The 21,180-nt window shown below is 36.5% G+C and overlaps 1 protein-coding gene across 1 annotated transcript in view; it reads right to left on the bottom strand.

Moving 5' to 3' along the window:
* Positions 1 to 20,550, bottom strand: part of LOC105620377 (MKL/myocardin-like protein 2) — a 124,264-nt gene extending 103,714 nt beyond the window's left edge. The window contains exon 1 of the mRNA XM_012201876.1: positions 20,355 to 20,550. Coding sequence (XP_012057266.1) covers positions 20,355 to 20,550 — 196 coding nt within the window. The remainder of the gene's footprint in view (positions 1 to 20,354) is intronic.
* Between the last annotated feature and the right edge of the window lie 630 nt (positions 20,551 to 21,180).

The following is a 21,180-nucleotide window of genomic DNA, read 5'->3' as shown; positions in this document are numbered from 1 at the left end:
AACTTAAGTACGTTCGTCGTCGGTTGGTCGGGTCGGCGGTACGACGGAGTACGTACTACCTACTACTATACTAGTGTAGTCGTCGTCGTACGTTACTCTCTCTCTCTCTCTCTCTCTCTCTCTCTCTCTCTCTCTCTCTCTCTCTCTCTCTGATCGCGCGGCGACGTTGGTTGCACAATAGCGTAAGCTACGAAGGCTCGACTACGAAAACGACGCGAGGAGATCCATCAATCCGAGACCGGTCAGCGTGTATCTCTTCCCGATGGACGGGAGAGTATCGATCGTATCGATCCTGCTTGTCGAGGCGCGCGTAGGTACGCGCGAGTCCGACGAAAGTATCGAGATTCCTGTCTGCTCGCTTGACCACCAGAGGCGATTCCCGCATCTCTCCCTCTTCTCTCCCGCTTCGCCGTCGCTTCTCTCCCTGATCCAGCTCTCCGTTCGCGGATACGTACGAAGCTATCGAGAACACAGGCGGCAACTTTCCCACGACCTTCTCGCCTAGGTTTTCATCAATCCTGATAAGAACCATTCTATCTAATAATGAATTCGATCACTTGTATTACACTAGATTAGTGTACGCTAAAAGCTGCTATACATGAAATTAATAAAGCAAAATGTAAAAGCATATAAATATTTAAAATGGTTAAATATCTAATAATGGATACTTAGAACATACATGCATTACTTCATTCAAGTTGGTAATATTGTGCTTTTGTCAAAGTTGATATGTTATGCCATTTAGTTACTTTCTATAGTAGCCTTTAATCTAGTGTAATGCGAGTGATTGAATTCATCATAAAGCCTGAAACACAATTGAAGAGCACAGGCAATAGAAATAGAGAATAATAGATTTCAACTATCAGAAACTATGTATTTTGATATACGTTATTGAAACCTGTTATTCCTTGTTTCTATTGCTTGTGCTTTTCAATTATATCCCAGGCTTCTCTTTGACGTGTGTTTCAACACAGTTCTGTCCAATGATACAGCGATAAGTCTAATTGTCCGACTGTTTCGATAAAACTGGTCCCTTCGCCTAGGGCTACCTGTTAGCAATTGGATTTATTCGATTCGTCAGCAACGCCACGATTAATTATCGATAGAATGCCATATAATAGAAAAAAAAACCCTGCCTCTTGTATTTATTGTACATCATCCATCATGCGTTTATCGCAAGTGCTCGGACGTAGCCGCACTCTGCACGAATATGAAGCTATAGATTATATGCGACGTGGTCCATCCAACCGCATTTTTTATCTCGATCGACGCTCTTTCGATCGAGCCTGCGTATCCCCCCGGATATGCGATACCTCCTTGCCGGACTTCTCGTGAGTGTGTCCCTCTGAAAATGGCTCGGCGATATTAACCCATTAACGTTTATAAATCGTCGCCGAGCAACGCGTGAGTTGCCTGCGGAGAGCGTTTCGCGACATGCATTTCCAATGTCGAATATACGTGGGCTTCTGTATCGATCTTGATCAGGGGCGGGCAATATTCATCAGGAAAATAGAAAGTAAAAAACCTGATGGATCGGCGGCGTTATAAAGTATGTAATTACATTTTTTGTTGTATATGTTACTTTGTTAAATCAATAAATGTAATTAATGTAGGTAATTTTGCAGTGATATCTCTAACATATGATACGTATAAAAAACCGTATTCTATTTTATAAATACAAAAACAAATAAATGTATAAATAAAAAAGAAGCTTTCATTTTTTCATAATCGTTCGGAGAATATTTTATTTCTACACTTTCTTATGCATTTCTCTTCATAAAAATAAAAAATTATCATAATAATAACACTATACTCAAGAAAAAATTGATGTATTAAAGTAAAAAATGAAATCCTTATTTAAATCGTTACAAAATCGCTGTTAGTTATTGTTACTCCAACTCTTGAATTAGTTTTAAAATAATCAAAACATAACTGACCACGATTTTTGTAACTATGTGAATAAGGATTTTATTAACTTTATTTCATCAACACACACAAATATACACAATAATATACTAATTTCTCCTTGAATGTAACGTCATTATTATGTTAATTTTCAATGAAGAAAAATACATAAGAAAACGTAGAAATAAAACAATTCATATAGGACAATCACGACAAAAGTTGTATCCTCCTTTCTTATAAAAAAGGATACAATATCATTAAAAAAAGAATAAATTTCCTTCTTCATAAAGTACGTCCAGAATAAAAAAAAATTACATACGAATTTTAAGCAAAGTAATTTTTTCAGCGAATCCGTACCTGCTGTCCAACAACATAGAGGATGGCGAGAGGAGGACAGAGAAAGAGGAATGACACACGAGCACGTTAGAAGGTGGAAGAGACCGTGTCACGTCTGCGGAACCACTGCGGAAATGCCTGCTCGTGACTCGTCGAGTGTCACGTGTCGCGTGGTATCGTGCTTCGCGACAGACAATTATTTCCCTTTCGTCTTCTTATTAGCCCACGTCTCAATGGTCCCCGAATAAAGGTGTCTGAAATTACGAGGACTCCGCCGCGCCGAGGTAAAAATAACGTATTTGCAATCGCGTGCTCGTGTCACGCGTACACGCTGCGAAATATCGCTTCCTTTAATCGGCTCCTTTCTCGAAGTTTATACCGTTATGGTGCACGTTTCGTTCGTCGTCAACAACCACGTTGTCGAAGATAATACGCTGCAACGGGACGAGGGACGAGGACGAGACGTCGCGCGTTTGACGTTAAAAACAACTCCGGACGGGAGGCCCCGTCGTAATTAATACGTTGCCGGAAAATACTTTTACTTCACTTGTGTCGGATAAAATGAATTATCACCGACAATTATTATCGAGTGAAATACGACAGGAGGGGTCAGACGCGAGGTGAGGCGCGTGACAGCCGACAATTATTCCTAATGCGCGCCTTCTAAGCGGCCGGCCGAAAGAAGAGGAAGAGACGCGTGTAACGAACGGGAAGGGAGAGAGAATGATCGTAATTATAATCCTCAAGCGGGTTTTCAATCGGGAAATTATTCGGCGAAAGACATTCTTCGCAGGCGACTGTGTCGAATCAAAAGTCGAAGACCCCATATAAGCGTCGATATATAAGCGAGCCCTTTTCTTCTATATAATAATAGGACGATCAAACGACAGACGACGAAATTTCTGATGAGAGCGACGTGATTAATCATTATCCGCCGTCCGCGAGCGGATTAATTAGTGGATTCGTCGAGAGACGGTACGTCGAATACCAAGAAGACATCCATGACGAGAAGCTGTAGCTGTACACCGGGATGTTATTAATTGATCATAGACAGATACTAATTGCGCCTCTATCGTGTCGGAAAACAACGTACGTGCATTGTAAAGTCAAGTTTACTGATTTACGAGTTCCTCAATTCCCATGACGCTAAATGATCCGAGAGTCACACCTTTCCGTGTCACATCATTCCAGCTGCTATAGATCATTCTCAGTTTAATTCCTGTGTTATCAACCACAAGTAATGTTCGAAACGTTTATGGTGAACAGACGGAAAGTATTTAAACTCAAATCTTTTCCACCTTTTATACCAGTGTTTGTTATACAGGATGTTAAAAAAAAACCATTCAGCATTTATAACACACCATACTGAGTAAAAATGTCTTAGTGAACGTAGGTCAAAAGCTCAACCGGTTTCTGAGATATAAACCTTTTGTATGTCAGTATCATAACTGACTTATTATCTTTTTTACGTGTTGCATACGACATGAAAAGAGAAAAATTGAGAAGTGACATTGATAACCTATTTGGGAAAATTACAATGAGGTAATTTTCTATAATATCTATCTATAATATCTATAATTATTAGTTGATATCAACTTACTAACTCCCGTTGAAATTTTTCATTATAAAGTGTGTGGAAATTACATTAGAATATTCAAATCGCGGTTTAAATACTGAGGGATTGGACATAAGAGAAGTTTAAATTTCAGTTGTCTTAGAAGTTTAGGAAGTGATGCATATATAGTTTTGAGGGCAACTAAAAATCTTTGCAGACGTAATCTGAAGATTTTGTGGACCATTACACAATATATTGCAAAGCTGATTTATTGGGAAATAATATTGTATATATTTTAAAGAGTTAACATATTCAGATTTAAACTATTGTTTTAACAATGTGGAACAGATATGAAATGACAGGTCTTCTAAAAAAACTTGCGATTTTTTTTCTCAATCGATGCGATTAAGACGTGAATGAGAGATCATACTGTCAAAGACATCGCGAGTAACATTTGCGAAGATGATTCCAGCCATTTGCTTGGAAGGAGTTCGCCGATAACGTCAGTTAAATTACAAAGTAACGAAGAAGTTCCATTCGACGTGTAATGGGCTGGTCGATCGTAACGGCGAGTACGCGGCCGCCGCATAACGTTGCTCTTAAACATAATGAGCGGTGTGATTGATCGTAAAGGTAATGGCCATCGAAGTTCAGCCGGCGGCTGGTGCGGATCGCGTGTGAAAAAAGGCGAGCTTGCTTTGCCGATTTCGAAAACTCTGCGGGAGGCGACGCATCGCTCCATTTCATCGACGTCGCCGTGCTGTCCGTAAAGATTACAGACCGTACGATAATACTTTTACGTGTTTTTCATTTCGATTGAAGAAACGAGAGGAAGAAGAAGAGGGAAGGAGGGGTGGAAGGAGGGAAGAGAGAGAGAGAGAGAGAGACGGAGAGAAAGAGAAAGACGATATTCGGTAATGTGGCCACTAAACTCACCTGGAAAACCTTGGCGCTCGACAAAGTTATTCGTGAAAGTCGAGAGAAGGAATATGTACTGAGAAAGAGAAACACCCACGCACATCACTATTTCTTTCAACAGGAAAGGCTCCGTTTAGAACACTTACCGTTTACATATTTTAAAGATTAAACTCATTTCGAGACGGATGGTATTCTAAGTAGTGATAATAAGTGACGATGGCAGGAAGATGCATGCGACATTTCATCATCAGATTCACCAGTCGATTAGAGACGGATAAAAAAACGCGCGACTCATTTGAAGATCGTGGGCACTCAGGTTAACAGACATTATTTGTCACGTGGCGCGGATTATTAAACACTGCGATTACGTAAGCTGTACAGTTTTCTCGTCTCCAGTATCTAGAGCGGATCAAGATCGATGGAAGATGGAGGAATTAATATACTAATCGGAACTAATGTATTCTACTACCCAGTTCGCCGTTCCTAATTCATTCTTTTTCTAAACTCGATAAAAAAGGAAATATGAAACTAAAAAATGAAATGGTTTCTCGCATATAAATGCAGGTCCGCAGAACCCTCATTATCATTAGATGCATCGCCTTCACGCCGCAGGAAATTAAATCCTGCTGCAAATAAAAATGTGAAATCGAAGATATTCATATGAAACCATTTCTGGGATGAATTATTAGAACAGAGATTAAATTCTTCGCGAGTAATTTGTTACAAGAATCAAGCAAGATAGTGTAAAAGAAAACATAGGTTTAAATCGGTAGAAGCACTTTCTAATTAAGTAATCATTAAATAATGTCTACTATTATTATTAATCAAATGTTTACAAGAGAGAAAAAAACAAATTTTAGTAAAATATAAAAATTTATAGCGATAGTAAAAAAGTATTTTTAAATTAACACTTTTACTATCGCTATAAATTTTTGAAGTGCCGTGGAATCATACTATATTTTATTATTTTTTAAATATAATATAATTTTAAGTAAATAATATAATTTTAAGTGTTTCACGTTAAAATATATTTTCCAATAAAATATGTTTTAAATAAATATCCGAAAATTGATACAAGTTTCTAGAATAATTTTATATAAATCTATTAGAATAAATCTATTCGATTTACAAAATCAATGTAAAGTGTTCTCGGTTTATATACAGATAATAAGTAGAAAAAACGTATGTTAAATTATAAAATAATATTGAAATTGATACAGTGGTGCTCTTCATAATAATTCACACGAGTATTCCAATGAATACGCATAGCAGTTAAAATGTTATTGTATTTTTCAGGTTCGACATTAACTTACTATGAAGTATATAACTTTCAAATCGATGGTTAAATTATTATTCAGTTCTTATATATAATGCTGAATAATACTAAATAATAAAATTGACTTATGCATATATCAATTTAGGTATTTTATGTACAATAGAAAATGATAACTTATTCAATCGGTGGCCATTAACGTAATACATGTAATCTAGCTGGACAATCCATTATCTGCTTGAATAGAAGTAGAGAGAGACAGCTCTCCCGCGAAAAGGCGAAAGTTCTTTTCTAATTCTGAAATCGGATCGGAAGCCAGCAGATGTATAGTTAGGGGTTGCTCCGGAGCGCAAGGGAGGATAAGTAGAAGGCAGCGTCTGCTGACTGTAACGTAGGTGATTTCAGCAGAATTCATGGTTGCTTGATTACAAGTAATAAACCGAGCGTTAAGACAAGATTTATGAGCATCTCCGGGCACCTATAGTCCCTGATCGCCACCCCGGGGCCCCATTTCGTTGTCCGTTCTTTCACTGCTTGCGATCCGCACCACGGGATCTTATCCCCATTTGCCGACGGTTTTAAAAGCAAATCGAAAGCGCACAAAATCTGTGAGAATTTTGAAAAATATCTTAATTTAGTCACTTCTAATCTGTAATATATTTCACGCTCCATGATAGTAAATTTAATTCAGATTGACGATAATGTAAAAGATTTTTTTTATATTAAAGTGCTGGAAAAGAAACCAGTATTTTAATATCTATTTATATGAAAGAACGCATAAAAAAATTGATTTGAAAAAATAATTAGCTAATTAGAGTTTAATTAACCAATACATTTTAAAATACATGGATTTAATGTCGTGCGGTGTTTATATAATTTTTATTGTTTTGATATAAACATCGATATGATGAGAATTATATAAATCTCGCATGATATTAAATTTACATCCATATATCTTTTAAAAAATTGGAAAAGTATATATAATTTTCGAAACTTAGGCTTTGCAAGGATTTACCTTCGGTTTTTGTCTTCATCGTTCAATTTGGTGGACTCTATCAAGAGATCTTCCTAACACAGCGATAGCGATTATTCTTCGAGGCGATTATTCTTCATTGCAATATCTCTGACACCTAACGTTATTTAAGTCAAGAAACTGGTTATGTATATAACGTGCTCTCGTTAGTAATAAAGAAGAGACCGATATATTACCTAACCACCTTGTAAGAAGAATCTCGCAGCTCCTTCTCTCTCCATGAGAATTTCGGCGCAGACGAGTTTTCTGACCGCGAAAATTAACTCGCCCGCACTATTTGTTTTATGCAAACGACTCGACACGCAACACATCTCCGTCGAGAAGTACTGTCGTTAAACCGAGTATTCACTTACGGGGATAATAACCACTCGCCGAAGAAACTTGAGCCGAATATTTTTAGGTACCTCTCGGAATCGCGTAACGGTTTTCAAGTTCACTGGGTGGTTAAGAGCCGGAATGAACGGGTGAACAAGTGGAAATGCGATTTTGCGCCGGTAACGCATACGCGCATGTAAATTATCGATTAATTCAGAAATAAAACTGTTTAACCGAGATGATGCACACGTGGCTTTCGAGTTCGAGCTGTTCGAATTGCATTTTACATGGCGAATGATTGCGGGCGGGAGGAAACGTGAATGCATTTTTAGACAATCAATTACCACAAGGAAGTTCGTTCCCTTGGGTGGTCGTGAAATCACCGCTTATAAACGGTTGAATCCTTCGCGGTGAACAGAGTTTGCGCCTCTAGGGACGGATCTGTATGAAAGCTAACGAAGTTTATATTCCTTTCGAACTCTAAGTCTCTCACTAACAAGAGTTCAGTGAAATAATTTTGCTCAGAGAGAGATACACACCGATTTCTTTTTAAATCATATATTCCGTATGGTAAAAAAAATCTTTTCAATATTTTTTTGACTTTATTATGCATTTAATTTCTTAACATTGATTATCTGAGTATTTCTTATTTTAATTCGCCACAGGCTATTAACTGTCTTTTACTTACTTTGATTTTATTTCTACACGGAAAGGATGGTTTTTATTGAAACATTTAAATAAATACAAATTTGATATAATTATGTTGGACTATCAAAATATAATAATTATGTAAGATGTTTAAACTGTTAAAACGTCAACATTTTTTGTAGCATTGCTCATCATGTTTGAGATTCCTATGTAATTTTTATGTAATTATGTCGTCAAAATTATTTTTACCGAAAAAAGAATTTAGTAATAACTATTAAATATTGAGTAAAATCAAATATTGGTTAATATAACCAAAAATAATTTTACTTTAATAAATATTATCAAATATCATAATATAATTAATCGTTTGCTAATACTTACTACTAAATATTTAGAAAAGTAAAATTTAATTATATTAACCAAACATTTGACTGAAATTATTTCGTTCAATATTTAATATAGCTATTACCAAACATTTTTCAGTGCAAATCTTATTTACTTGTAACTAATGTTTTTTAAGCACTTCAGCAAACTTGTTCTTTCTATTTATAGAAAAGAACAAACGTCATTTCTCTTTTCCCTATCTATCCAAAGACCCTAAAAATTATTAACTTCACGCCCCGAAAAATCAATTTGGATCGCCCCTACAAATCGAGTTTGGTGAAGGTGAACCTTTTGTTTAATTTCATTACCAACAATTATATGTTATTTTTTTTCTGGTCAGCGTATATTCTTCAAACCGGCTTGATCGAATTACTCTTGCCGTTCGCGTAGCTCTCACGGAATCCATATCCGAAGCGGAGGCGTGAAACTTGGAATTTTTATTCTTGTGTGCGAGAGTGCGTGTACGCCTTAAACTTCACGGACAGGATTTATCTCAAGGAATATTATCGAGACATTGGGAGAGTTTTCTTGTCGTAAACTTCGGAATCCGAACTTTCCTGTCGCCAAGTATCTTTGTTAAAGAGATTATTTTTGAAAAAACTTTTATTGCAACGGAGAAAGTAGATTTTTTTCATAAGAATCTTTTCTTTCCGGTGTTCCAAGATTTAATATGGAAAATTATATACATATGCAAAATTATATATGCATGAAAGAAGTATGTTTTCGTGGCAAAATAAAAGGCTCGCGAAAGAAGGGCGATGTAAAACTTGGTGCTACGCAGACCATCATAAAAATCAGTTACAAAACCTGATGCAAACATGTATACCTTGTGCGAAATTATAGCCTGTTTAAATAAAGTAAAAAGCGCGGTCATCGAACAACGATTGCTGTTCGTAGCGCGATGCGTGATTTTGAAAGGAGCTGAATTGCAAATTCGCACCTACTAGCTAGCACGAAAAAAACGAGAGTCTAAAAAGTAAACGCCGATGGTAATCTCGTCTCGCATTTATGCTGTAAGACAGCGATTGTTTTGTGAGCGCGCAAATCACTATCCTTCTCTGAGAGACCGACGAGGACGGCAATCGCCACCACCTTGGAACATCATGCTCTTTGAAAGCGAGCCTCGCATAAAGAGATTCCTCTCTCGCGTTGGGTGTACCACGAAGAAAATATATTCTCAGGTTTATCACTGCATACGTCCTCTTTCATGCGAGTAACGCTGCAACATTCGTTACATCACGCCTCATTCTCGCGATAATAGTGTGGTAAAATTTTATGTTTAGCGTATTTATAAGCAAAGAACTTGCACGAAAACTGTGTGATTTAAAAACTAATATAATTTAAATATAACTTTTTGGATCTCGAAAGATTTTAGGAAAGAATTTTCGAGAATTCTGCAGAATTCTCTGCAAAGAATTACTCTCATCATCACTTTCGGTTATCTTCTAAATAACGATAATAGTAAAATGAAATTTGAAATTTGATAGCGATTTACAAGTACAGAATTTACATGAAAACTCGAGATTTTCAAAATTAAATTTCTCGAGATGATAATATATTTCGTTAATAAATTAAAAATAATTTTTTTATATGCCTTGAGAAGTTCTTAAGGAAAGAATTTTTGAGACAAAACATATTATTCTCATGAATGTCTTCGATTATCTTCCAAATAACAATGATAGTAGGATAAAATTTGAAATTTAACAGCGATTTATAAGTAAAGAATTTCGTGTGATTTTCAAAATTAAATTTCTCAAGATGATAATATTCCTTGATAAAGTAAAAAAAATTTTTTGGTGCATCTTAAAAAATTCTTAGAAAAGAATTTTCGAATCGAAACATTACTCTCATGATTGCCTTCGATTATCTTTTAAATAATGATGTGATAAAAATAAAATTTCAAATTTAACAGCAATTTACAAGAAAAAAATTTGCACAAAAATTCATGATTTTCAAAATTAAATTTCTCAAGCCGATAATATATTTCTTCGATAAATTAAAAATACTTTTTTGATTCACCTTAAGAGATCCTTAGGAAAGAATTCTCGAAATGAAGTACTCATCTCGCCTCCTCATCTCTCGAGCAATGACGGTAAAGATAAAATTTTCATATTTGGTAGCATTTACAAGTAAAAAATATGCATGATAATTCGTGTGATTTTCAAAATTAAATTTCTCGAAATGATAATATATTTCCTCGATAAATTAAAGATAATTTTTGGGGAGAACCTGAAGAAAGAATTCTCAAGGTACTACTCTCGCCTGCGATTATCTCACGAATAACGCCTTAATAAGAATTTCTCTCAATACTTGTATCGCACGGATTAAAGCTTTCGCAGTAAATTAAGAGCGCGCGAGCGAGCCTCCTTTAGTTCCGTCGATCCCGTGATAAATTGGATAACGTGGTGTTGTAGCGCGATATCTCGCACGGGGCGCATCTTCGGCGCAGCGCGGCGCGGCGCGTGAAGGGTGCCGGGTGCCCCGGCCAGCGCCGAGCGCGTATATTGCGCAACGCTGGCGCCAGGCCGCAATGCCGCAGGGCCCGAGTGACTCACCGAGACGAACAACGCCGGCCAAGAAGAGACGTGGCCGAGAGGTTGACCCACCTATCGCGCAACCGAGGACCCGTCCAAGGTGCTTCGGAGACAGTTCGTGAGAGTGACTCTCTCGTCCTCCCGTCTCTCAGGACGACTCGCTTCGCCAGTTGACCCATTTTTTTACGACAACGATCGAACAATACCCACGGTGCAACTATTCAAACGACAAGAGCCATTCGTTCCTCGGTATTCAAATTTATTCAGAGGCTATCGTTAAACATTATGTTTTAATATTAATGATTGCACACTGAGAGAAAAAATATGGTTACAGTTACATTGTAATTAATTTACATCAACTATATATATATATTTTTTTTGTATAAATATAATATTAATTAACATTATAGAGTAATAATTATAAAAGTAGAGCTCTTAATCATAATTTTATTATTTACTACGCAATTATAATCACAAATATATACTAAACATTTGTCTCTCAGTGCAATGGTGTCTAATAAAATACTGTCAGAGAATTCTATAAAATTCCGAAAAGACAAATAGAGTTATAACCATTCAATGTTTTGTGCGTTTAAAAAATGTTACGATTGCTTCACATTAACTTACCCATTGTATATGTGAGTTGCACATGTTGTTTACAATTTATAATTACGATTTATAATTGGACATTGATTGCATTATATCTCTTATAAGCAGGAGAACAGATCGGAATTTTTAGCAAGAGCCTGTGAGATTCCACCTCGGTAGAGGATTAATCGCGTGAATGTTAAGGTGGCGAGTGTATGTTGTATTTTCTCTTAACAAGAGGATGTAAAGTACTCGAACAGCGCGATGCGGTACGTCAATGCGATTTCGCATAAAATCCGCCCACGAGGTTTTCGAGAGACGTGAGTAACTGCGAGGTGGATTTTACGAAATTTGTCGCTCGCGCTCGCTCGCCGTCAGACTGTCGCCGATGCAAGTTTGGGGAAAGTCCTGCGTGTTAACCTTCGCGTGCGAACGTATCGTTACACGACAAGATTCTTGACCTGAGACACTGGCCGAAAGATATTTCACTCCGATACAGTGTAGCGGTCGTGTGTGCACGTGCGATGTGTTAAGTAATTACAGAAATTCGCTTCGAGGTAGCAAGCAATGAGCCAGCACATGCGTGGCTCATGCAGTTGTTTCATCTATTCAAATTGAATTTCGCAAAAGCTTCTGCGAAATTCAAGAGTGAAATCAGAAATTTTGGCATAAGAATTAATTCATCGATCGTGAGAGAACGTTAATTAACACTTTGATTGATTGTCACAGATTTTTGTAATCGGTTCCTTAACGCTATACTATTACTTTATGCCTAATTTTATATAAAACAAATTGATAATATAAAATGACTTAGAATTTAATGTATTTAATGAATTTAATTTTTAAAAATATTTATAGATGTTGGCTCGTAAAAGATACGCATACCGTGGGGATAATAAATATCATTCCTGCGACACGTGTAAATGTGTGTATATATATATATATGTATATATATATTTATCATTGCTGTGAATTCGTAAAATATTCTCATAACATTAAGTAAATTTTTCTCATTAAAATAGATTTTCCAATAAAATATATTTTTTAAATAAAAATTCTCAGCTAAATTAATAGCCTCTTCCTTCTCCCAGTTCCACAACTCAAGGTTAACTCTTAACCGAGGTTTAACTTATTCATTATCTGTTTCCAATTTTAGAATTGGAAAGAGATGAGAAACAAGTTGAATCTTCATTAAGAATTAACCATGAGTTGTGGAACTGAGCTTAAAACTTTTAAAATGAATCTCACTCTGAAATTTCACTCTTAAAGATTGAAAATTGAGACTCTCTGAATGTGAAAAATTTTATTCTAAACTACGAAAGTTGAATCACTCTTTTTGACTGATTTAATTTTCATTGTAAGAGAATGAAGTGTAGAATGAAATTTTCCACTTCAAAGAATTTGGAGAGTCTGCAGAATTCACAACATATCTACTGCATAAAATGAATGCAAAAGTTCTTGCCTTTGCCAAGAAAGTTCTTGGTTCATATATAAATAATAGTAAGTAGAAAATATACATATTCAAATTGATACATGCAGCATCCTGAACTCATACAGTGTATCCAATTGAATACATCCGATTTCATATGATTGCATGGCAGTCAAAATATTAATACATTCATTTTCACTTAAGTAACTAATTGTTAAGTCAACAATTAAATCTCTCAACATAAAACAAGTATCAATTTACATAAAAATTCTGTGATGCCCCATCACGAATATTACTCGTAATTTAACGGTGCATTATTTGGTATGTTATTGGTGATAATTAGTGTTTAAATTTCGAAATAAAATTTTATGTCACCGTTTCTCGCTTCTCTTCGTTGAAATTCTGTCGATTATATTAAAGAACGTCAAAACAAATCGGAAATTAATGTAAAGACATTCGTAAAATAAATGTGAATTGATCCGAACGATGAAAGAAACGGCGATTGACCGGAGAGAGGAGAAGGAGAGAGAGTCGGGAAGGACAGGTCGTAGCGCACAGAAGCCGAAATACCGACGAAGGGTTTTATTGCATCGGGCAGGATATAAAAGTCCGGGTTACAAGCGTGCATACTCGCGAAATCGCCCGGAGCTGGTCACCTCTACTCGCTGTGCGCGTCCACCGGTTTGCTCTTGCTCTTGCTCTTGCTCTCGCACGGTTCACGACCGAATGAACGAACTTGCCGCTTGTTTTTTTTCTTCTCGGCCCATGAAAAAGCACGCTCGAGACATCACGAAGTAGTTGACCTAAATGATCGCACCTACGGCCGTCGGAGGTACGCTCTTGTCGCCGAATTACGCATGCCGGTGACCGCGCACGGACTCCGTGATTTTTAAGGGGTCGACCTTTTCTCTTCCATCGTCTTGCTCGCTTTTAATTTAAATCTTACGTGCACTCGCAAAGTTGCGCTTGTCGGAGAAAGTGGCTCGGCCGAATGCGATGTAAATTCGCGAGCTCGAATTGCTAGAGTGAGAATACGACGTGCAGACGGAGGAAGTTGTTTCGCGGAAGCGAGAGCGTATCGAGCTGTTACTTTTCTCTTCACGGATTTATCTGGGCAGTTTATTCGCATGCAGAAACTTAGATATTCGCAAATGAATCCGTATCGTCTAGACGAATCAAGGATCACGATTTTCCATGCAGCAACACGCACAGAGGCGCGAAAGTGGAGGGATACAAGACGGCACGGCGGTTTGATCGCCGGGAAGCGCCTCGCGGCGATAGATTAAGTGGGCGAGGTAGTATTAATCACGGTTTCCCCGCGAGGGGGGCGGGGGGGGAGAAGATTATTACGGCATAAGGGCGATCCGCTAGTTCGTGGCGCCCATCGGCTGATAGCGTCGCTATCGATCATCCTACACGTCCGCGATGCCGTTGTCGTGTATGACTAATTGCCGCAACGACCGCACCGCGCACTGCGTTTGCCAATTGTAATTAACCGTCGCCTCAAGAGAAAGAGAGAGAGAAGAGTGGGAGAGAGAGAGAGAGAGAGAGAGAGAGAGAGAGAGAGATCTTTGTAAATTCTCCTCTGGGCGACAGCCTGGAGATCGAGCGCGATACAAGCCAGATATTAAAAGCTCCATCATGTCTCTCAGAACATATATTAATACATTAGCAAATATATACTTTTATAAAGATTATTTAGTGTTTTTCTAGAAAGAATTAATGCTTCAAAATTTAAAGTCCTATTATTTAAGATTATCAATGACTGGGTGTAGATTTAACATCGCATATGGTGTCTATATTCTCACCGTGGTATTAATACTAACATCAATATGAATTTAAAATCCATGAGATTATTATACAGATACGCATGTTAAATCCACGCCCATATTTTTTAGAGTATATCTATCATTAATGTATAATTGAAGGATTAATCTTACAAAAGAATCTACAAATAAAATCATAAATAAGACCTTTTTTTTTTAACTTGGATTATGACGCCAAATTGTCTTTATCAGTAATGTCATATCGTGAATAATTTTTTGACAAAAATCAAACAGAAAACAGGAAATATAAGAGTTTAACAAGTTTGCAAAGAACGTTTTTATTAAGGGAAATTTATAAAATTTTATAAATAAAAAGTGAAAAAATATTACTTTATAATTTTAATTACCTTTTCTTACGTTCATTACTTATTATTAATGTTACAAAAAATATAAATATAGAATATTATGAGATAAGAAGTATGAGGTAACAAAATTTCCACAAACAAAATAGTAAAATCAAAAGCTAAAGCATTGTTCTTATACTTATTATATATGCGAAGAAACAAATTTACACATACGAATATATAAAATAAATGATTGAAAGATAAGAAGTTTCTTTATTTCCTGATTTGTAACTTTCTGAAGTTGTTTGATTTTTGTGAAAAATCTTTTAATTCTAAAAACGTTAAATTTCTTGATAATTGCGACTAAATAACTTTAAATTATCACTAGTGACACATGAATGAGAAAATTAATATTGCAACAATTGATAAATGCATGTGTGTATCTACGATTAAAACGATTATACTGACACAATACTATTCTAATGACAATAATATATGTTGTTATATAAGCAGAGTATGTAATCATAATTAAAAATGAACGAATCACAATGACATTTCAATGAAAAAAACTTAAGCGAGCAATAAATCCTCAGGATCGATATTCTAGAGAAAAATTTCCTGAGAATACAAGGTAAGAGAGAATGCTCGTCTCTAGGGATCTGCGTGTTAGTGATACTGGAAGCTCAGAAAGCGGTGGACACGGAAAATTATAAAAATCGATGATTGCCAGGGTCGAGACCGCAATGAGCAACTACGGTGATCGTTGCCCGTCGTTGGGTAGGCGGGCAAAAACTAACAAACGAGTTCCCCCTGTGATACTCGACCGTCTCCTTGTCTTCCTCTTCGGCTGCCTCCTCCAGCTCGAGAACTTGAGGAGCCAAGCGGCGTGAGCCTCAAGCTTGGTAGACCCCAACGAGGCGATTCGTAAACGATCCTCGTACTGACCGTCCGTCGCCGGCGGGACTGATCGACTCGAAAATGCGCTCTTGAGAAGAACGATCGATGTACGACCAAAGAAGTCTTCGCTATTTTTTTTCTTGACTAAAAAATATGTATGAATGAAGTACAACATACACTTTCATAAGAAATAGAAGTATCGCGATGAAGTAATCTTATTTTCAATTCCCACATGTATCTTTTAAAATCTCAATTCTCCGAACGCAACTGGTTTTGTAATTCTACATCTCGACGATCAATTGCATTTCAGTTTCATGAAAGAAAAGGAGACGTTATTTTAATTTTTAATTATAAATAGAAAAAAAATATTATAAAAAGAAATCGCTTATGATGATTGAAAATGAAGATAATTTAATCATGTAATGCTTTTTAAAATCAAAATACTTTTCCCATGACACTTTTTGTCGGTGATACTCATTGTTGCTGTGCGTACCGTAACGAATGAAAAATACGCTTGCTGTCGGTGCGAACGTCATATAAACTCGTTTCGGCCGATCTTCCCTATCGTGTCTTCCGGGATTCCACCTTTACAAGAGATGGAGCGGAGATGGTGTACACGAGTCGATAAGAATCTGCCACGATGGCCAATGTCCGTGGAATGTGTGCCAAGCAGCGGTAGTACGTCACGCGTTTCTCGGTGCGACTCACGACAAAATAAAATGACGATTGATATTCCACGTACCCCTTCGCTCGTGGTGTTTTTAGCTACGATGGAATTTGGACGCGTTAAAAATTTGGCGAAGTTCCTAATACGACTTTTAAAAAGTATAAAAAAGATCCCATACATAAATATGAAAAAATATTCTTGAGGAAGAAGTAGATGTAATTCAGTTTTTACTTTAGAAATGTTTCTTTAAAATTAACGGTGATAAATAAGTGATAATTTATTAGAGCAGTAAAGCGATATAAATTTGTAGAACAATAAACAACATTAACAGAAAAATGTTTAGTATTTATAATTGTAATTGCATAGTAAGATAATTATTAGAAACATTTTTATAGCCATTAAACTTTTGAAATACTTGAAGCATGCAATTATTATTTATTTTTCTGTGTGCAGTTCTATACATAAAAAAAATATATATATAGTTTGCAACAAAAATAATTATAAATTATAGAATAATATTATAACAATAACAACTATAAAAATAGAGTACTTAACCATAATTATTTTATCATGCAATTACAAATTCCCAAACACTTTTCTCTCATTGTCAGTGAATATAAATTTATCTTATCAAGAAACGTTCATATACTTGCTTAATTTTCCACATTAATTGCAAAGAAAGAATATTCGTCACGAAATCGAACAATTGTTGAGATAACTTTCGTAATTGTCTCTCGTTTCTTTTATCTCCTGTCGAAGGAGCCGATAGTAAATCGCATGCCCCTCGCTTTTTTCTTTGGATCCCATGAATGCATTCACTGGACGAAGGCATTACAAAAAAGACTGTTAGCAGAGTATACACGCTGAGAAATTGCCGTCAAAAGCAAAACTCTCATTCATTTGAAATAAAAGTCTTAAATGGTAGTAAACTTTCGTGTCGCATGACAAATATATAAATTGGTCGGCATTGCAGCATTTTTTGATTCGTTCTCCAACTGCATGCATTTAGTATCGAGTATAATCGTCCTTGTCGTATTAAATACGACTTCACAGTGCGATAAGGGATCAAATGATCGTATTTACAATTAGTGTTAAATGCGCGATGAAAAATATGGCCTCCGGACTCGCGCATCGACTTATGATCTCAAAGAGGGATAGTCAGCGGGATGCGACCCTTCGGCGCGTCGTCACCCACGGGGAGATCCATCAAAAGCTTGGTTCGAGTAGCTCACGAAGCAGTAAAGCATCCGTTACAAACGTGAAATGTCGGCTCCGATGTACGAGTCCGTAGGCAGCAGCATAACGAACGTCAGATAAAACACGGAGAGGAACTCCCTTGAAACACGATAGCGTGCCTCGACCGCGGTGAACGAACGCGGGGGTTCGAGCTCGGCAGAGTCGCGAGTTTAGGAATTGATTTGCAAGTAAAACCTGATTACGGCTCGCCCTCGTCATCGTTCGTCGTGAGCAACGTACAGGAAAAAAAAAGGATTCGCTACTCCTCTCCCTCGCCATACCCCAGATGCCCCCGGCATGGCAACGCTTCTGAATTTACGATCCAGGAGACTGCAAGAGGATCGACGACCGATACACGTCGAGATCCCATCTAACGGGTGTCGTAAACGAAAGTGACTTACGGACTGACTGCGACAACTGACGAAGTAGTATCTACTCTGAGAACCGCTCTCTTTCTCTCCTTTTCTTTGTGATGCTGGGAAAGATCAAGTTGAGGATCTAAGTAACAAGTATGTGCGGGAACATCTTTTCTGGGAATGACGATTAGACTACTTTCTGCGTTTGATCGTCTTATGTTTTATGGGAATCGTTCCGAATCTTGGAGACTATACCGAAATGCAGTTGATCAGAGGAGAAGACACGTTAGATTAGCCATGCAAAAAGCGATGCTATAAAGTGTAACCCGGTTCAAAGAATCGTGTGTTGCGAACGTTCGTTTGGATCAACTTGGCCACACCTCGTCACGCCCTGCGTTTATTCTTTTGTCAGACATACCGGTATTATATTATAATTCGTATATCGATCGACACGTCTTGCGATCAGTTCTTCGTCTCGATGAGAGTAGAAGAACACGGGAAAAAAAGATTAACTGCCACAGCCAAAAATTAGATATAATAGCTAAATAGAAAAAGTAGTATTATACCTAACGTAGTGTCTGAGATCTAATTTCTATTAGACCTGTGAGACCTAAATATTATCATTGTAACAGACAAGTATTTTGCTATCATGTCGATGTATTTATCATTGCAGCAAACATTTTCTGTGTAGCAGACAATTCGGTAGCAAGTACAGTTTCAGCAAATCATATTTAATTGTGATAGAGACAATTTTCTTTTACACGGACATCTGATAATTATGACGACTTCATGTTGCTAAATACTCTTTAGATCTGAATCAGGATAGTCACTAATTACTCAGTGGCACTGAAAATGGCAATTGAAAAAGGAAGAATGTTTGAGCATTATATAACTAAAATATTGATATTTCCATGTTAATTTTAATCTTTCAATAACCTTATCATAATCATTGAATTTAAGTACTAAAACAAAGTTAGTTAGATCACATAATAATGATTAGGTAGGTAGGGATCTCACATTTAATTCACTGATTATATAGCATACTGATATCTGAATCAATGATTATGCATTTAGAGAATAAATTGATCTGTAACAGACATGCATACTTTGCTATCACGTCATTATATTAGCAGCAAAGTCTTTGTATGTATTAGTAAATTTCGTAGCTATAGTAGCTAATCAGTTCAATTTCAATTTCTAATAAGAATTAGTTGTAGCCAGAAACAATTTTTTTTCCGCTCGCGCGAATGCATTAGACTGTTGTTCTCGATATCGTCGATTAAGAATATGTGTCAGATAATGCGAAATTAAGTAAAGAACAAATCTTGCATGTAGAAGCGATTACACATTAGTATGCAACGCGAGAGATAAAAATCGCATAAATCATGATCGCGTGGTTGACTAACGTGTCATCGCAAATGCGCAATTAAGTACGGATAATATTATACATTGGAGATTCATCGATTCGATAACACATTGCATAATATCGCCATCGACGTGTCCTCGTATCGCGAGGACGTACTTCAAAATAAGATCTCTCCGACGGCAACACATTCGTAGGAGAAAGTCGAAAAGTTACTCCACTTATGTGCGTTAAGTACCTATTTAAAACCATTATACGCTTCTTTTATAATCATACTTATACACAATAAAAAGCATTTTATGTGTATTAATTTAATATAACGATGATTTTATTTAACTATTTTATATTAAATTTATATTTAATATGATATTTAATATATTTCTTAATGTTAAAATAACACAGTTTATAAGTGAACAAATAACATTAAAAACTATAATTTTAAAATCAATTCCAAGATAAATGAATAAAAAATGTAAATGTTAATTTACCATATTATAAATGTTAATTTTATTAAAGAAATATACTTGTGTAATTTGTTTTCAACAAGTTTTTTGTAATCTTTTATTGCTTCGCAGTCATAATAATTGAAACAATGAAATTCGTGTAAGAGATAAACGGGATAAAACTGAATTCAGGCGCCAGTAGCGATACTTGCGAACCGTGCGAAAGGCACGCGAGCCTTCTGATGGTTTCTTTCTCTCTCTATTCTAGCGTAAAGCGTACACAAGTCAGTGAAGCGAATGACGAAGAATTCGTGCCGTGAAGGCAGCTCTTCGTGCCGTTCTAGTACAATTATCATCCATTTACCGGCCATCAGGCAGTTAGGAGCGATTACAGCTATCATAGCTAGTTTCGTCAGCGACAGCGAGGAGCAAACGAGGGTGACAGACGGACCTGCGTGTACCGTAATGGCGTCGCGCCGTGCGGAGACCATCAAACGATTAGCGGATCCACCTGTCATCGTAGATTCTAACCGCTCCCAGTAACGCAGACCTATTATCATCGCATCAAGGCGCCCTAATGCCGCGTATCCGTTTTCAGACTGTCGTTGATTGCTACTCGCCGATTCTCCCTCCTCCGCTCACGCGGGCCTTATGAAATCGTTTCACGATCATTTGAGACGCACTTTCGTCACGAAATATCACGGGATGTTAAGTGTCAGATGTCGGGGATGACACTGATTCGTTTTTACGCGGTAACAAGGAGCGAGATCGTTTGTCAAATCTTAGAACAACTATCGTCTTGAAAGAACTTTCTTATGGCGCGAGCGATGAGATGGTAAAAGAATCAGATAAAAGTAGAAACTGTTCATCATGCTTTGTGACATCCATTAGAAAAAGATGAATACTTCCAACTGCGATATTTTATACGAACTGCTCTCGTAAACTTTAAATTGATGATATTAGTTGTGTAAATGTTTGTTTTTTTAGTTAGACAATTAACAAGACAATTGTAAAAAAAATCTGAGTTAATTGTTGTAACTAATATTTGAAGAAATATATATATATATATATATATATATATATATATATATATAAAAATATATATTATTAGTAGTAAATTAAATTAGTTCTTATACAGTATTATACGTAAGTAGTTAGTTAGTTAACTAAATTATTAGTAAGAAATATAT

This window comes from Atta cephalotes (assembly GCF_000143395.1).
Source record: "Atta cephalotes unplaced genomic scaffold scaffold00025, whole genome shotgun sequence".
Taxonomy (NCBI): Eukaryota; Metazoa; Arthropoda; class Insecta; order Hymenoptera; family Formicidae; genus Atta; species Atta cephalotes.
Note: the sequence above shows the minus strand (reverse complement) of the source record. Positions and strands in the feature narration are given on the sequence as shown.